The sequence below is a fragment of the Suncus etruscus genome, chromosome 2, assembly GCF_024139225.1.
Source record: "Suncus etruscus isolate mSunEtr1 chromosome 2, mSunEtr1.pri.cur, whole genome shotgun sequence".
Lineage (NCBI taxonomy): Eukaryota > Metazoa > Chordata > Mammalia > Eulipotyphla > Soricidae > Suncus > Suncus etruscus.
In genome coordinates, this window is record NC_064849.1 from 165,583,905 (window position 1) to 165,603,701 (window position 19,797).

The following is a 19,797-nucleotide window of genomic DNA, read 5'->3' on the forward strand; positions in this document are numbered from 1 at the left end:
TCTGTGTCCCAAGGTTCTATGAAAAAGGCAGGAGCCCTATTTAAAGATAAGAATTAAAAAAAGAAAACAAAAGAAAAGAAAAAAAAGGGTGTGGGTGTGGCAGGTTTTTGTTTGTTTGTTTTACATAGGTACAGCAAAAGATGGGAAAAGTAGAAAGGAAAAACCTTTGGCCTAAAAATAGGCCATGAGCATCCTGGCATAAAACGAACTACAGGCTCCAGGGATACTAAGTTGTCTTACCCCAAAGTCTTTCTTTGTGGCCCCAGTAAAGGGTTTTCACAATCATGGTTGTCACTGTCAAGTTTCTGTATTTAAAAATCCTGGTTTTTGTACAGATCCTATGTTGTAGTCAGGATGATGTAGAGCGCCTTCTGGTTTTATCTCACTGTTAGGCAGCAGTGCAGGGAACCCTGCCCTGAAAGCAAATTGTTGCTGTCACCAAGTTGTTCAGGTTATTATGACACTACATTTTACATTACCTTCAGGTCTGGACTGAATTAATATGTTTTCTCCCATTTTTCCACTAGAATCTGTTCCTATTCTGCAGTGATAGGGTGGAGGATAGATGCTTTGGTGATTAAATTGTTTTCTCACTATGAATTCTTTATGTTATAAAGTGAAATCACATATGTGACATGTCATTTTCTATGTACTTTAAAAATATTTAGTTTCTCTGAAATTATAAAATTTTGGTTGGGTTTCAGTGATTCCTTCAATTTTCCTTCCACCAATGGCCCCCATTGACATTTGCCATCTATTTACCAGTCTGCTGGTAAGAGAAGGACTTTTTAAATTCTTTGTACTGTGGTTTACAGTACTATTTCTGATAGGGTTTTATATATAACGACACTTTACGACCTTTTAGCATCACCTCTATTCCCAGTGAACACTTTCCTCCGCCGTAGTCCTTGCACCTTTCCTGCTATTCCGTAACACCCTCAAATGGCATGTTTCCTACTGAATACCAGTTCTCATGGTCCCCCCCCCCCCATTCTTTGAGTACTGTTCACTCCCCTATTTTGTCTGATTATTCCCTGAAAATGAGCGAGATCATTCTGAGTCTATCTTTCTCTTACTAACTTTACTCAGCATGATACTCTGTAGGTCTCTCTATGTAGCAGCAAATTTATGACTTTATCTTTTCTGATGTCCGAGAATGTTCCCATTCTATATCTGTACCATAGTTTCTTTATTTTTTTTCTTTATCTATTCTGCTTGTGAGAATGTCAACTGTACAGCCTTTCTGGAAAACAATAAGGTCATTACTTAAAAGAAAATCTAGGAATTGAACTTCCATTTCACCCAGCAACTCCACTGGAATATATCCCCAAACTGTCTAAAAACAAAATGAAGAAAAGACATTTGCACTGTTTATTTCTATTGTAGCTAAAATCTAAAAACAATATGTATCTGTGAATAGATGACTGGATAAAGAAACTGCTACATTGTATGTACACTATGAATATTTATTGATTATTAGTATAAACCATCTAATGGATCATGACAAAAGACATATGCTTGATAAAATAATCACATATAGAATTCTCTCTTTTACTAATTTGAAATCATTATAATTTGTTGCTAGTAGAGAAATATCAGTCTGCTGATTCGAGCTTGTTTCCTTTTCTGATAACTGCTTGTTTATTAGACAAGCCATAAGAATGGCAAAAAGTTGTTCTTACTTTTTGTTACTTTCTGGGCTCTACCTCTGGCTCTACCTTTTTTGTGGTGGGGGGCACACAGGGTGACACTCAGGGGTTACTCCTGGCTATGCACTCAGAAATCACTCCTGGCTTGTGGGAACCACATGGGACTCTGGGGGATCAAACCGTGGCTCGTCCTTACCGCTTGTGCCACTGCTTTGACCCTGGCTCAACCTTTTTTTATTTAACCAAAACCTCTGAACTTTCCTCTGCTTTGTCCCTTGGCATAAGAGATTTTTCTTGGAATAATTTTCTAAAATTGATATTTCTAAAATAGGATATACTCAGATAATGTGGATCAGAGTGGCAGCAGAGGACACCATCTAGTGTCAGAAATTCTCAACACCTTGTTTAAGGGAAAAATGGAAAGTGTATATTTGAAAGTTCATTACATAAACAGTTAAGACGTATATGCATCCGAAATTGAGGAAGTGCTTAAAATTTTACTTTTTTATGTCATGAACTGATAATCTAGTTTTGTTTTGGGGCCATACTCTAGTACTTAGGGCATAATCTTGGCTCTGCACTCAGCGCTCTTTCATAGTGGGGCCCGAGATCAAACCTAGACTGGCTGCATGCAAATGAAGCATCCCTACCTGCTGTACTATATCTCCTATTCAGATATTCAGTCTGTTTCTATTTTATGAATGATTACATTTTAATTCATCTAAAGAAACCACGAAAAATGCATGGCATTATCAGAGTTTCCTAGATTTTAATAAGAAATCTAAAAATCTAAAAATCTCTGCTGAATTGTCAAGTCATTTATAGCTTAAAGTTGCTCTTCCTATTTAGACACTTTTTTTAGTCTTCTAAAAACTTGGTCTCTTAACATCTCTTTGTCAATGATACCAGGAATATTGTATCAATATTATTACTTATTATTAGCATATAACATCAATATAATTAACATGATTATTAAAATATATGTAATATTATATTACAATAATGTTATTATTACTACTACTATTATTAATGTTACTCAGTATTATTGTTCTACTAGACTAAGAGTGTTAAGGCCAGTATATTATCAGCTATTAAATTTAGTGCAATGTTAGGTGGTAATCAGCCAATAATATAGATTGAATGAATGAAAGATCAAAGAGAGGGAAAGGATGGTATATTATTTATTCTGTGTTTTATATGACTTTCATACATGTTCTGTCTTTGGAGACACTCTCTCCACATAACTTTCTTTATATTAAAATTTTTTATTAAAGAACCTTGACTTTCAGTTATTCATAGTTGAGTTTCAGATTATACAGTGTTCTAGTACTGATTCCAGTACTGATGTCAACTTTCTCCTACCAATGTTCCAGATTCCTTCCCCTATACTTCCTCTCTCCCCAACCTGCTATCTTTATTATTGTTTTTTAGGTTATACCCAGTGATGTACAGGGGATTACTCCTGGCCCTTCACTCAGGAAGTACCCATGGTGGTACTTGGGAGACAACATGGGATAGTGGAGGTTGAACATGGGTCAGCAAGCGCCCTGCCCATTATACTAGCTTTCTGGTTCTGAGCTTGCCATCTCAAAAAAACAGGCACTTTTTTAAGTTCTGTTGATAAAGTTTGGATTTCATGATTACAGTTTTACTGATTCTTTGCTTTAGATATTTAGCTCTATTATTCCTGTTTTTTTTCTTTTAGGTTAATTTGCAATTAATTTGGCATAATTAAAAACAAAATGATATAGTGATCACTGCCAACTTATCCTCAGTTTCTTTCTTTGCTAGGCTAATGAACACAATCTAAAACACAAAAGAGTTTTTTTCTGTTTTAGGAGATAGTGATTTTCAGTGTTTATGTATATAAGTATTTATAATAGGCAAATATACGAAGCTGGATAGAAAAACTATTGTCTAACTGGTATGAGATAGCAATCCCATTTCTTAGAAAGATGAATGTGACAAAACAGTTCAATCATAAGCCGGGGACAACAGTGTATTTGCTCTTGCTGACCTGGGATTATCAAAATTAAAAAGCTGACCATACTTATTTAAATACAAGCCAATTTTTTTTCCAACAAAAATACATTACCAGCTACTCATGATTTGAAATCTGAGGAACAAGTTGAATTTAAATCTGATACATAAAAAACTCAAGAGTTTTTTTTAATGAATAAAGATGGTGTCAGTTATTCATTCGTAGCGTTTATGAGGCAAGCTATCAATTCTTTCATACTCTTCTTAATGGCAATGAAGACCTTTTTTGTTTTTGTTTTTGTTTTTGTTTTTTGGGTCACACCTGTCCCCATTCAGGAGTTACTCCTGGCTCTGCTCAGAAGTTGCTCCTGGCAGGCTCAGGGGACCATATAGGACCATATAGTATGCGGGGATTCGAACTGGGGTTTCTACTGTGTTGGTTACCTGCAAGGCAAACATCTTATTGCTGTACTATAGCTCTGACCTGTGAAGACTATTTTTGTTCTAGAGTTCCACTTCTTGGAATTCTCTAAATAATTCATCAGCATGTTATCTCCCCCAGGCAATGCCTTTGTTTTTGTTAGAATCAGTAAAAAGAATTCAGGGAACTCACCCATTTCTTGTCCAAACAACCTTGGAGATCTGGCCCAGTCTGTGCTTGCCTCCCTTCTCATAGTGTGACACTGAACACACTTCTGGAGAAAAATCATTCTGCCTTTCTCAATATCATATCTCAATATTTTAATATCATATCTCAATATCATATCATAGAATTTCTCCTTTGTTGCACGTGACATGAAGTGAACTTCTCACTTTTTCATCCTGTTCTTTCACTCTTTAATACCACTTTAATACGACTAATGTACCTGACTCCTCTTGAAATCTCCCCGCCCCCTGGATATCTCACATCTGTCTTCTTCTGTCTGTCTTCCATTCTTTTTTTTTCCTTTTTCCTATTCTGTGGCGCCACCGGTTATCGGTTATCTAGGTTCCCCCACCACCCATAAACAGTTGTATTTATCATCAAGTTAATCTAAATAAAAGTGGCATTATCCTTTTTCTTCTGCATTATTTAATTTAATAATCTTTTCAGTCCCATCCATGGTGTGGCCATTTGTATATTTTATCATTCTTTACAGCTGTGTAGTGGTCCATTTTGTGTGTGTGTGTGTGTGTGTGTGTGTGTACATACCACATCTTAATGATCCACTTATCTTTTGTGTATATCTGTTGTCATTTGAAATATAGAGCTCAAAATTTAAAATTTTTTCTTGTTTTTAGACTTTTATCGCATTGTTTCAACTCTGTTTTGTCAAACTTTGAAGAATAGCACATTCATAGAGCTATGCTATACAATTTTACAAATAAATATGGATATTTACATAATTCACTGTTCCCTGCATTGCATGCTTACTTCATAGTAACCTCTGTATAAAGTGCTAGAAAATTGATAATCTACTTATTGTAGGTTTATTATACTATATATGTATACATATTATACTCTGCTTGTTAACTTTCATTTTAATAAGTGAAACATTATATAATAGAGATCGTTTGGTTTGTCTGCATTGAAGGTAAAACATTATTTACTACTTGTTAACATTCCTGAATATTTTCTTTAGGGAAAGAAACTGAAAAGGCCAAGGAGCGTTATGATAAAGCCACAATGAAGCTTCATATGCTACATAATCAGTATGTACTGGCACTGAAAGGAGCTCAGCTTCATCAGAATCAATACTATGATGCCACACTTCCCTTGCTGCTTGACTCATTACAGAAGATGCAAGAAGAAATGATAAAAGCTCTGTAAGAGAAATGTGTTATTTGAAATAAAATTCTTTCATGAAATTATTTTAACATTATTTAAAAATGTCATATTCTTAGTTAAGCTTTTGTGTAAACATTAGCTAAAATAATTTTAGATTTATTATTAACAGCTCATTGAGAATTTATGACCAGTTTTTTTTTTTTTTTTTTTTTTGTTTTTTTTTTTTGGTTTTTTTTGTGGTTTTTGGGTCACACCCGGCAGTGCTCAGGGGTTATTCCTGGCTCCAGGCTCAGAAATTGCTCCTGGCAGGCACGGGGGACCATATGGGACGCTGGGATTCAAACCGATGACCTCCTGCATGAAAGGCAAACGCCTTACCTCCATGCTATCTCTCCAGCCCCAATTTATGACCAGTTTTATTGTGGTTCTTTTAGGTTTTATTTCTGATAATCCTTGAGTTTATGTTTAACCCAATCTACCTACGCACTGAATGGCCTTTCCTTCTATATGCTCTTTGGGTTTGTTTTGTTACAATAGCTGACAACATAAAGAAAATTAATTTTTGATGAGCATTAAATGGGTATTTTTCCCTTATTTTAGTTTACATTTTTTAAATTATTTTTATGACTATTTTATTTAAACACCATGGTTACAAAATTGTTCATGATTGAGTTTCTGTCATAGAATGTACACCATTCTCCACTAGTGCACTTTTTCTGCTACCAATGTCCTTAGTTTCCCTCCGCCCAACCACCCATCACCTGCTGGGGGAGGCATTTTACTTCTCTCTCTTTCTCTTTCCTTTATTGGAAAGGTTTGCGATATTGTTAATGAAGGGGTACCACCATGTCATTTTTTTGCTTATTTCCCACAAATGAGTCAGATTATTCTATATCTACCCATTTCCCTCTTTCTCATTTCATGCATAGTAATATCCATGTCCATCAGTCTTTGTGGGGATTTTGTGTTTAAAATCTTAATCAACTTTGAAACCCAAAGAAATAAGTTTTTAAAGGTTTCTTACAGAAAGCAAATATAGGGAACTTAATACCATTTATAAATACTTCAGGTTTTTACCTCATAAGTTAAAGTACTAAATGATCTTAAATACAAATAAGCCTACCTATTTCAGTGTTTCCCACAGTGGGTTAAATGCCTTCCTGAGGGTAGAGAGGATAGCAGCTAGAACCATGTAGGAGAGGCTAGGACCCACGATTAGGGTGGGATGTTTAAATTTATTTTTTTATTAAGAAGGTAGATTTTTAGTAAAGGGAGATGGTAGGTAATTTTTTAATGCTAGTAACTATGGTAATTTCTTTATCCAAATTATATTAAAGCAAACAATTAGTGTTCTTGGTGTATATAAATTTACTTCTATAATAAAACTGAGTAAGGACCTAAATTTTTTAATGCTGTAAGAATGAGTTACCGCAAAAAAAAATCCATATCTATATAACTATGCTTGAACATTCTAATGGCTAGATTAAAATAATAGAATATATTTAACAAGAAAAAAACCTATACTTTTGTAAACATATTTCAAAAGATTACAGTGAAATTGAAGATACTGTTATTTAAGATCTGTGTAAATAGTTGGGAAAAATTTATGAGATGAAAATAAGAAAAAACATTTCTGCATCTAAAACAGGTTACTTAAAATATAGAGAAATACGGAGTTGGAGTGATAGTACAGTGGGTAGGATGCTTGCCTTGTATATGGTCCACCAGTATTCGTTTTGGAAAAATTTGTCTGAAGTTCATATATAAAAATAGATAAATATTTATTTGCCTTACATATGGGAACATCAGGTACATAGTACCATATGCTAGATTATATGTAATTATATATAAAATTTAATTGTTAATCTGTGTATCTGCCATTTGTTTGTTGGAAGCAAAGTGTTTCATAAAACCATCATCAATAAATACTGATAATATATTTCTTATTTCTCAGAAGCCTTTAGGGGTCTATTTCTCTTGGTGAAACTTTAAAATGTTGTAAAATTTTATTTTGTTTTCAGAAAATGTATATTTGATGAATACAGCCAGATAACCAGTCTTGTTACAGATGAAATAGTGAATGTTCATAAAGAGATTCAAACATCAGTTGAACAGATAGACCCTAGCACAGAATACAATAATTTTATAGATGTTTACAGGTACGTATAATATTTTCATTTTTCTTGAAGTGTTATAGTATTATTTTTCTACTGATTTTTTGTCAAATTAATGAAAATATACCTAAATTTATTGAGAAATAGTATATTTTACATTAATTTCTATGCTTTTAATTATTTTAATTAACTTAAATAATTTATTTATTAAATAAAATTTTTATTAATTTTATTTTTAACAAGTTTTCAGTTATTAATACACCATTGCTTAAAGTACATGATTTGTATTTCTTTTCACATTCATACTATAGCTCTATATATGATCTAAACCTTTGATTCAATTACTTTTTTATCGAAGCATCATTTTATAACCTTACAATTGTGGCAGAAATTGAAATGATTTTTACTTATGTTCTTCAAATATCTAAACTCATATTCAAATTACATGAGTTGATGGTAGGGTTTAATTTTATTCTGTTTGTGTTCACCTTGTTAATGCAATTTTTGAATAGAAACAATTACCCTGGTGGGTAAACAGTTGGTGAGAATGTGGCTCATTATTGAGACCACATGACTTAGATGTGTAAGACTCAGACTCAGTATTTAGCATTGTGAAAACAAAACACATATACACCTAGAACAATAGCCTTCTTTTGGTGTAGCCTAAGATATGTTATTTTTGTTTATATATATGTTGTTAAAATTGTCATTGTTTACTAGAACAACAGTTGCTAAAGACCAAGAAATTGAATTCGATACTTCCTTGCTAGAAGAAAATGATAATCTTCAGGCAAATGAGATTATGTGGAATAATTTAACAGCAGACAGTTTGCAAGTAATGTAAGTACTTAGAAAATAGTTTTCCTTATTGTACATAATCTATATCTGATTGGAATTTTGTCTCAGCTGACGCAGCCTAAAGTTATCTTTCAATATAATTAAATATTTTTTGTATTCTTTGGTAACATTTAATGTTATTATATCTAAATGATAGGGTTTGGATATAACTCTTAGAAAGTAGTTTAATATCTTTAAACTTGACTATATGGAATTAAAGAACTGACAGTGGCTTTGCTAATGCTCTTTTTTAGGAAGACTTAGTTAAGAGAGATTGATTATAATATACCACATCATCAATATGAGAGATAAAATACATATTCTATTGATACTAGAGTGCTCGTACAGTGCATAGGGTGTTTACCTTGTATGTGTTCAACTTGGGTTCAGCTCTTGCATCCTTTTAAGTCTTATGAGCTTGCCAGGAGTGATCCCTGAACCCCTGAGCAATTGCCAATTGTGGTCCCCAAACTGAAGAAAATATTATATTAATAGTTGTACAGTGATTTTGATGAAATTCTCATATTTCAAACTCAACAAAATTGGATAGAAAGAACATTCTTTAACATAGTAATGTCCATACTTGATGAAATTACCACTTAAATCATACTCATTACAAAAAACTGAAAGCTTTTCTCTGAGAATGGACACTAAGGTATTTATGTCTATTCCCAATTCAGTATAATACTAGAAGTTTTAGAAACAAGTTATGCAAGAAAAAAGAAAAAAGGGATATAATTGGAAAAAAAAAGAACTATAATATTTATATTTTGCAAATGACATGATGATATACATAGAAAGTTTGAAATAATTATAAAATTATTAGAAAAAATAGTCAGGAACATTTAAGTATACAAAATATTGTTGCATTTTCATATGCAAACACTAAACTGAAGAAAAAAATCAAGAGGATAATACCATAAAATAAAATAGGAATTAGTTTTACAAAGAAGTTGAAAGACAATAGGATCAAATATTATGAGTTGTTATTTAAAAATTAGGGGACTAAAGAAAAATAAAATATTTTTCTATGCCAATTGAATTAAAATTGTTAAGAATTATATAGAATCTCTCTGAAAGTTCTAACATCATTTCTGAAAGAAAATGAAATAAACATTACAGTAATTAATATGGAACCACAAATAATACTAATGGTCATCCCCCAACTTTATGCTATTTTGCAAAAAATATAATGATCCCAAACTGTGGTATTGGAATAAAAGCAGAAATGTGCATCAGTGGAATGGAATTGAGAGTTCAGAAATAAATTCTCGGGGCCGGGTAGGTGGCGCTGGAGGTAAGCTGTCTGCCTTGCAAGCGCTAGCCAAGAAAGGACCGCGGTTCGATCCCCCGGCGTCCCATATGGTCCCCCCAAGCCAGGGGCGATTTCTGAGCACATAGCCAGGAGTAACCCCTGAGTGTCAAACGGGTGTGGCCCAAAAACCAAAAAAAAAAAAAAAAAAAAGAAATAAATTCTCTTGAATATGGACTATTAATAAGGGGACCAGGAACATGAGATGAAGAAGAGTAAGCCCTCTTCAACAAATGATCTTGAGAAAGCTGGACAGTCAGATGCCAAAGCTAAAATTGAGTCATTATCTAACACTATGTGTAAATTTTTGTTTGTTTTTGCCACACCAGTGGGGTTTACTCCTGAACTTTGTGATCAGGAATCACTCTTTGTGATGTGTGGGGTACTGTCTAGTATGCTTTGGATTGAATCTTTGTAGAAAAGGTGAAAGCTAAGTCTGTTACATGCTGTATATCTCTGACCCCCCACATACAAAATATAACTAAATGTGTTTAAAGGCTGTGTGTTATAGACAATTTTTAAATAATTGAAGGAAAATAGTTAAAACCTCATATAATATTGTCTTCTGTTGTATCTATGATAGTTTGACTTTATCTCCAATAATTTAAAATTGTGATCATTGGCTGGAGCCATAATACAGTGGGTAGGGTATTTGCCTTGCAATCTGCTGACCTGAGACTGATTGTTGGTATCCTGTAAGGTCCCCTGAGCACCTCCAGGATTGATCCTTGAATTTAGAGCCAAGAGTTAGAATCCTGAGCACTGTTTGGTATGGCCTCCATAAAATATAAATTAAAAAATATCTGACAAGGGCCTAGGGAATGCTTTGGTATCACTTTTAGAGTGGTAGTATTCTATTTCCAAAATATATAGAATTAGACAGTCTTGTATACTATTGTAATCTCAATAAAAAGAAATAAATGCAAAATGCAGATATTCAAGATTTTCTCTTATATCTGTATATGAAGTTGCTTTGAAATAGCATTTCAATTATTTGCTATTATCTGTTACATTACTTAGATAATAACTAAGCACTATAATGTCCAAATGGATGATCTCAGCAATTTTATTGTGTCAATTTGTATCCTTTCACTGTAGCTTCTCCATCCCTGGGATTTCTTTTGTACTCTGTTTTATATAATGTTTATCATACTTCTTCCTTGTAAGATATTTGAAGTATGAATACATGTCCCTTCGTTTACTTGGCTAGTCAGAAAGTATTTCCTATATGGAATAGTAAATATTGTTTTATTAGTACCATGTTATCAAAATGTAATAACTTTTATTTTTGGTCTTTGTTGAATTGTGTAAAGTTTTTAAATAAATATAAGAGGCTCTAGGGTTTATTACATCACCAGTATTTAAATACATAACAAGGTTATACATTGTTACTGCTTGCTTCTTTTCAGATTTGATGAAATTCTAATTCTGTTTGTAAATAATAAAGTTAGTACATATATATCTAAATATATACCAGAAAGTATTTTTGTGATACTTATTACTTATCAGCTACATTTACAAAAATAAATGCTGGAAGTAATACTATATTTTATTGATTTTCAAATTGAACTTTATTAACATTGCATACAAAACTATTTACTCTTATCTAAATGCCATTTCATTCAAAATTTTAGACTTAGTTTTTTTTATTTAATTTTACTTCATCAAAATAACATGAATAAATTAGCTCAATAAAAAGAACACTTAAGTGTCAGAGATTTTTGGCATTTTGGGTAGATAAAGCTTTCATTTGTTAGCTTTCAAAACTCAAAGCAGAAATGGAGATGTGAATTAGCATCTACATAGGAAAATTACATATTATAAATTGTCCACAAATAATTTAAGTGTATTCTAAATGTGAATTGTTGATATTTTAAAAAAAACTGAATTGTATTTATATCTCTTGTTGGCTCAGTTTTTCAATCAATACTAAATGATGCCACTTTATTATAAATGGAAATAGAATTGAATTCTAGAAGATAGTGTAGAATGTATAATCTTATACTCTAGATTCTTATACTGTATAATATTATACTCTAAATTCCCAACCATAGGCTCATTTATTCTAGTGCAATTTTGGGAGAGGCATAGTTGGTGATGCTCAGAAGTTACTCTGACTCTACTCTTAAAAATTACATCTGGTAGTCCTCAGGAAACCATATGAAGTGCCAGTAATCAAACTTGGGTTGGCTCCATGCAAGACAAATGACCTACCCACTTATACTATCACTCAGCCCTTCCAGTACACATTTTTTTTTCTGGTTCTTTTGTTTTGGGGTCACACCTGGCAGTGTTCAGGGATTACTCCTAGTTCTTTGCTCAGAAATCACTCCTGGCAGGTGCGGGAGACTATATGGGATGCCAGGATTCAAACCACCATCCTTCTGCATGCAAGGCAAATGTCTTACCTCCTTGCTAGCTCTCTGGCTCCTTCCAGTACATATTTAAAGTCAACTTATTTAGCTTTTCTTATAAAATATAAATAGGATTGTCTATTAAAGGATTTTTTTATTTTTTGTGTCCTTGGCTACACCCAGCAGTGCTCAGTGATTATTCTTGGCTCTGCACTCAGAAATCAATCCTTGTAGTCTCAGGGGACCATATGAGACATTGGGGATCAAACTTGGGTTGGCTGCATGCAAGACAAATGCCCTAACCACTGTGCAATCTTTCTGGCCCCAAGGATTGCCTTATTATTGTTGAAAGATTTTTTTTTTCATGTTTGGGACCCAGAAGGATGTGCTTAGCAATTCCACCAAGTGTGATTTCTTAGTGCATAGGGTGTCAGGGAGAAAGCTCAGGCCAGCCAAGTACAAGGCAAACATCCTCTCCATTCTCCTATTGCTCCTTCCTCAGAAAATGTTAATTTCTTTTAATATTTTTTATTGATGAAAATGCATCGCATAATTGACATAACTGATCATAATACAATTGTTTCAGGAAGACCAAAAGTAACATGATTATAAAAGAAATAGAAAATTGAAAGAAAGACTAAAGAGATGGGAGAGAAAGGAAAGAAAATGTTCAGTGGCAAGTACATTTTTGAAAATTATTGAATCACTAATGAACTCATTAAAGCACTAGCAGAAAGTTTAGTAAGCTCTTTTTTTTTTTTTTAAAGGATGAGAGTTAAATAACTACAGTAAAAACGGTGTGGGTGGCAATTGTTGTTTGCATAGGCCCAATAAAAAAGGGCGGGAAATGAAAGGGAAAAGCCTTGGTCTAAGTATAAGGAGAGCTTACCCGTGAAATTTTCTGGTACAAAATCGACTCGGCTCCAGGATACTAGGCTGTCCAACTCGATTCATTCTCTGTGGTTCTGGTAAAATTTTTTCGCAAATTCGATTTAGCAGGCAATGTGGAGAGCCCTCTCTGCAAGCAGGTTGTTGCTGTTATTTAAGTCATGTGGTTGTTAAGAGAACCCTCTTTGGATTAAGTCCAAGCCAGGATAGCATTAGGGTCTTCCTTGGTAGAGGTTTTCTTCCTGGTGATGTTATATAGTCAATTGTGAATGTTTCAATAGATGGTGTCCATGGTTTAGGTGTATGGGCAATACCTGTTCCTATGAGTCCTGAGCCAAGTCATTATGACCATGTTCAGGGTGAAAGGCCCCACTGCATTAGAAAATTTCTGTTCCCATCTCTATTAAGTAAGAACTTGTTTTTACATGTAATATTTTCTCATTTTAATGTGCCTATGCAAAAGGGGGGCAATGCCACAAGGTATTATTGGTGCATATGGGGGCTGAGGGAACAAGTCAAACAATTCTGATAAGTTGGCTCTAACTCTAGAGGGCTCTTCTGACAGAATTCCCTATTGAACAAATTGCAAAAACAGAACAAAACAAAAAAAAACTAATGGGTGAAATTGTCTCTAAATAAGAATATTCAATAAGAATTATAGCTGTTAAGGAAATACACTTAAGAGGATGGTAATTTTTATTTCTCTTGCATTTTGTAGGATCGGAGCCTGAGAACATCATCCACTCTGTGTAGTTCAGCTTGACATTTATTTTTGTACAATTTATGAGCTAAAAATGTTTACATTTTCAAGTAGTTAAAAATTTCAAAAATTCAATTTCTGTGATATGGAATTTTTGTCAAATTAAGAGTGAACAAGTTTCTTTGGAACACTCCCATATTCATTCATTCATTTATTTACCTGTAGTCATTGGATGATTGCTGGGTTCACTTGTAGATTTAAGCAGTTATTATAGTAGCGTTATTCTGCACTGCTACTTTCCACCAAATATCATAAGCGACAGTTACAACTAACATTTTAAAAATAATGAATTTCTTATCTATAGCTTTATTATACCATATACCATTTGATATTATTTAAATACTATGATATATGATGCTGTTTATAATACACTTGTTTGAGACGTTCAGTGTTTCAACACCAATTCTACTACCAGTTTAATCTTCCATCAGTGTCTTCATTTGTTTCCCTCTTCAACTGGCTCTCTTCTCAGGCTCAAGATAAAACTATCTTTATGTTGGTTGGAACACTAAAAATACACTAAATATTTAGTCCACACTAAAAAATATTGCTCTTGTATTAATCGTTCTCTTTGGGGATGTAGCTGTTGCAAGGATTAATAGTGTTACATGTGTTCTGGCTGTCGAGGTTGCACCTGTGTTATTGATTATCTGAGGCTGCACGTGTGCTCGTTTTGAGGTTGCACATGCATGGTGGCTCTCTGATGTCGCTATGCATGCTGGTGCTCTCAGATCTGTGATGATTTTCTGAGGTTATACTTGAGTGTTGATTCTCTTAGGTTGCATAGTCATTCTGACTTTCTGAGGTCACATATGCAATCTATGCAATGCTGATCTATGGGTTTGTTATCTGTGATGCTACAACACTTGGCTGTACTTCTCATTATTTTGGTTATCACACAATGGCATTTGCCAGACAACTTGACCCTGACTCTTAGTAGGCAGAAAATATATTGCCTATTACAACAAGAACTTATCTGAAAATAGAGCTATAATAAGAAATATGTAGTATTTATTACATTTCACAATGATATTTTATAATTATTCAATGAGAATTATTATATTTCACTAAAGTCATCAGGGTGTATTGACCTGGTTGACATTAATTGAGTATTCTGTGTTATTGTGTTTGCTCATTAAGCTTGGTAATGTTCTCTGTAACTTTTCCATCAAGTTTGCTATGGTCCTACTCAACCATCAGAACTATGAAATCTGGAGGTGTTGGAGCCACACACTCCAAGGCCTAGAATTGTTTGGTGGTTTGTCAGTATGATGAAGTTTAGTTGTGAAACTGGACCAGTTCTATGCCAGATGGTGGCTGTGGTTGTTCCTGGTGGGCTGGGAGGACTTATTTGCCTTCATTCTGAAAAGACTACAGAGTTCTTAGACCATACTAGTCTATCTGGCAATTTGATGGGGTGGAATTTTTTTCTAAAACATTTTTAAATTGAATCAACCTGAGATACAGCTACAAAGTTGTTCTTCATCGAGTGTCATTCACACAATTTCCAATTCCACCCCTTTACCACTGTACATTTTCTGCCAATGTCCCCATTTCCTCTCTGGCTCTCTTCCCTGCCCTCCCCTTTGCCTGCCTGTATGGAACACATTTTTCTTCTCTTCATCTCTCTCTCATGTTCACATGTATTGCAGACACTTGCACTTTTTCTTTTTTCCCTTTTGGACACTGTCATTTGAAATATTGTCACTGAAGGGTATTTATACATATCATTAACCTTTCAGCACCCAGGTCTTGTCCAGAGTGATAATTTCCTACATTATTATGAAGCTGAGCTGTTTCTGTGCTGGAAAATCAGAACACAATATTTTGAATGCTACTCATACTGATATATTACAACATTATTTTCTTCTTGTTTTCAATCCCAAACAAGATAAATAATAGAAAACATATGTTACACTGTTAAGTTACAAGTAAATGTGGTTTATTTTATTATACATTTAGATGGCAAAACTGCATTTATTATACAGTGACACTATAGCTGTGCTAAATAACAACATGTATTGAGTTTAACAAACTCAACACATTTCATTATTACTTATTCACAGAAGAGTAATATAAATATTAGAAAATTTCAAATGGAATATCATATAAAAGCTGTCTTTACCCTGGCAAGTAAAAAAATGAAAATAAGAATGAACCAAAATGAATACCTGGTAATTGGTTTGCTATCTAAGCAAAAAGAAAGCAATTTACTAACCGTAAATTAATTAACTAGTGTATCATTGCAGTTACTGTGCAGAGAAAATAAATTATCATTTGGTTGACAAATGGAAAGTGTTAGAAACCGTATCATTAGTCAAAACAATATGTTAACCAGTTTTCTATGGCTCTTGATGAATTATCCAATCTTTCCAAAAATGCTTAGTTGTTTCATTCAATACCAATCATTTTGCTCATTGAGATTGTTAATGTTCTACGTAACTGTAACTGTCCCATCAAATGTTTAAGTGATTGGAGAATCACTTTCTAAAAACAACCACTGTGGACTAAGTGCATACAAGATAATTTTTAGAGAAATTAAGAAAGCACATAAGTCACCAACATTAAAGGGTTATCTATTAAAATGCATGAAAAATGGTGATTTTAAAAATATATATAGTCAGAGAGATAGCAGTTTGTAAGGTACTTAACTTTGATGGACCCAACTTGAATTTAATCCCTGGTACCGTCTGTGTCTCCTGAGCCTTCTATGATTGATCCCTGATCACAGAATTAGGTGTAAACCCTGAGCATGACTGGAGTAATCCAGAAACCAAGAAAAATGATATTTCTGTGTCAACACAAAAGATATATACATGGGAAAAATCATAAAGCTTATAAAAATGTGAGGTGTTTACATACCATGTTTCTTATATGTTTATCAGCAGGCACTATATAGATAAAACTTGAATTCAATAATTTATTATTAAATCAATATGTAGTGAACTTATTTTTTCTTATACAATTGACTTTCAATAGATTTTGTGTTCATATGACCTTATTAACACTTTCTGTTTCATAAAGTTCATATTAACTTTGCAAAATACTATGAAATGAGCTTTTGAATGACTCAGCAAGGGGTCCTAAAGCCCTTCAGAAAAGGTATCTGTACTCCTATGTTTATTGTAGCATTATTCATATCTAAAATCTTGAAACAATCCAAGTATTTAGGAACTGATGACTGGATAAAGAAGCTATGATATATGTATATATACACATATATAATAGATTATAGTATATCTACTATCTATTATTTTCTATCTATTATATCTATCTTGATTATATATCTATTATTCCTATCTATTATATAAATGATATCTATATATATGATATCTATATATGATATATATGATATCTAATAGAATATTTCTTGGCTATAGATGAAATAATTTTTCTATGGAACCATAAATTTCATGGAATTCAGTATTAAGCTAAGCAAAGTTAACCAGAAGGAGAGGGACAGATGCAGAATGATTCCTCTTATATGTGGGATATACAGAAACAGAGTAAGGAAATAGCTAATATTCACATACAACAGAAACTTGAAAAATTAGCTGAACATGCAAGTTGGAGGAAGGTGAGGGGAGACAATTAGCATAATGGTGGTGGAGATGTGATTTTGTGACATTGTACCCTGCCAGCAGCAATGTGTAAAACATGAGGTTTAACATTAAAATAAATATCAAACAAAATGCTATTTCAGGATCAGAGGGACACCTTATAGAATCTTCACTTTGCATGCATGGGGATGTTGATTCAATCCTTGGCACCACCAAAAAAAATTTCACTTAAGATGATTGTAGCCTTATTCCATTTTTAAAATTAACCTCAAAGTCATAATTAACATCATTATTGGAAATTATAAAGTATATTTTAAGCATTAAGAAAGATTATGTTGAATTTATAAGTATAAAAATAAGCCCAGAGCATTGGCACGGAGCGGTAAGGCATCTGCCTTGCCAGAGCAAGCCTAGGGCGGACCATTTTTCAGTCCCCCAGCGTCCCATACGATCCCCCAAGTTAGGAGTGATTTCTGAGCATATAGCCAGGAGTAGTAACCCTACAGCGCCATCGGGTATGGACCCCCCCAAAAAAACAAAAAAAAGTATAAGTGAATTTAGGGAATCAGGGATGTAACTTAAGTACATGCTTTGCAAATACAAATATCTAGGTTTCACCCTGAGCATACATGCCTCTCACCATACCATGACAGCACTACCAATTATGACTTTCACATTAATTTTCCTTCCCACCAGAACCTTAGAAAGAATCCTGCGATTGATATACATAAAGATTTAGTTATACCACAAAATATAGTGTACCTTTGTTTATTAAATTGTTCCAGTATGAATCTGTGAATTTGTAAACTATTTGAGAATATAAAGTTGAACATATACAGTTATATATCACTAGTTTACATTTTTTCCAATGCTAGACTGCATATATAACGATGGTTCCAATAATGTATAATAATTAGAGACTAATTATATAGTAGGCTTTATCATCTTGTTCTGTGTAATTGTACTCCATAATACTCACACAATGATCAGCAGAATTGCAATGACAGTGTAGTCCTCATAATGTTAGCTACTATTTACAGTTGCATGCATAGTGGATAAGTTCTATAAAGTGATTAGTCCTAAAGAGATAGTACATAGATTAGAGAGCTTGCCTTGTGTACAGCAGACCTGGGCTCATTGCCAGTACTACATATGGTGTCCCAAGCCCTTTCAGGAGTGATCTCTGAGCACAGATTCGGAATTACCCTTGACCACTCGAGGAATACTAAGATGGCATTACTAAGACAGAATATATTAGTTGTTAATATCATGAACTCGTAATTGTTTAGATACTAATAGGCATAATGTTAAAACATGATCCATAATTTTTTGTCTTGAGTTCTTCATATGTAGAGAAAAAAGTGAATTTTATAGTACTTAAAACTTCCCCACACTTGTAAATTAAATATTGTTTAGTTTTATAATTTTTATTTTTAAGTTTGTATCATTTTTAATAACTTTCAAGTATTTTTTTCATTATCTAAGTATACCATGATATTTAAATTTTTAAAGAATTAGTCATTTGGGGCCGGAGAGATAGCTTGGAGGTAAGGTGTTTGCCTTGCATGCAGAAGGACAGTAGTTCGAATCCTGTCATCCCATATGGCCCTCTGAGCCTGCAGAAGCGAATCTGAGCAGAGAGCCATCTGAGCGCTGCCAGGAGTGATGAAAAAAATAAAAACAAACAAAAGAATTAGTCGTTTAAAGTATTACTGTTATATTTGTATATAAAACCATATATTACAATGACATCATGCTGGAATTAAAAGAATGTGCTTGTATTAACTATATCATTTATACATAAATGAATTTTTGGCCCCACTCAGTCTTTTTTTTCAGGGGATAATAATAAAAAGAGGTAATATATTTTTGAGGGGCCACACCCGGCAGTATTCAGTGGTTATTGCTGGCTCTGTGCTCAGAAATTGCTCCTGGGGGACCATATGGGATGCTGGAGATCGAATCCCGGTAGGCCATGTACAAGGCAAATGCCCTATCCACTGTGCTCAGGCTCAGTAACACATTCTTAATATAATATCATTATATCAACCATTTGTATTTTCTACTTTGAATTTATAACTCTGTAGAAATCAATAACCTGTAGGGATTTGGAATCATTTACTTTTTTATTACCAATACACATTATTTTTAAATTTTAAGATGATTTTGTACCAAAGTAAGTTATTCATTGCTTTTGCTAAGGTAAGAAATAAGTACTGTTGACATACATGATCTAGAGCTGGAGAAAGAAGAAATAAAATTAATTCTTTGTCTCTTTCTTTTAGTTTTATTTAATGTTTTCTCTTTTCTGTTCATTGCTGAAGTTAACAATAACTTTTAGTTGACAGAACAGACCTATTAGGTACCAGAAGTACTATTAACTTTTCAAGGACATTGTTGAACTTGTCTTTTCAGAGTTTTAAGGAATCTAGTAAACTGGAGCTTTACTCTTTTTTTTTTTTTTTTTTTTGGGTTAAAGTAGTTTTAATAGAAATCAGAATTTCAGTGAATGAATGAATAAGTACCACCTGACTCATTTTCTAAATGAACATCAGTGTGTTATTAAAAAAATTAG

General features: G+C 33.3%; 1 protein-coding gene across 1 annotated transcript in view; it reads left to right on the forward strand.

Annotated features, from left to right (window-relative positions):
- FER (FER tyrosine kinase) overlaps positions 1 to 19,797 on the forward strand; it is a 430,623-nt gene that overhangs the window by 122,479 nt on the left and 288,347 nt on the right. Inside the window, exons 6-8 of the mRNA XM_049769126.1 lie at positions 5,252 to 5,435; positions 7,419 to 7,556; positions 8,232 to 8,351. Coding sequence (XP_049625083.1) covers positions 5,252 to 5,435; positions 7,419 to 7,556; positions 8,232 to 8,351 — 442 coding nt within the window. The remainder of the gene's footprint in view (positions 1 to 5,251; positions 5,436 to 7,418; positions 7,557 to 8,231; positions 8,352 to 19,797) is intronic.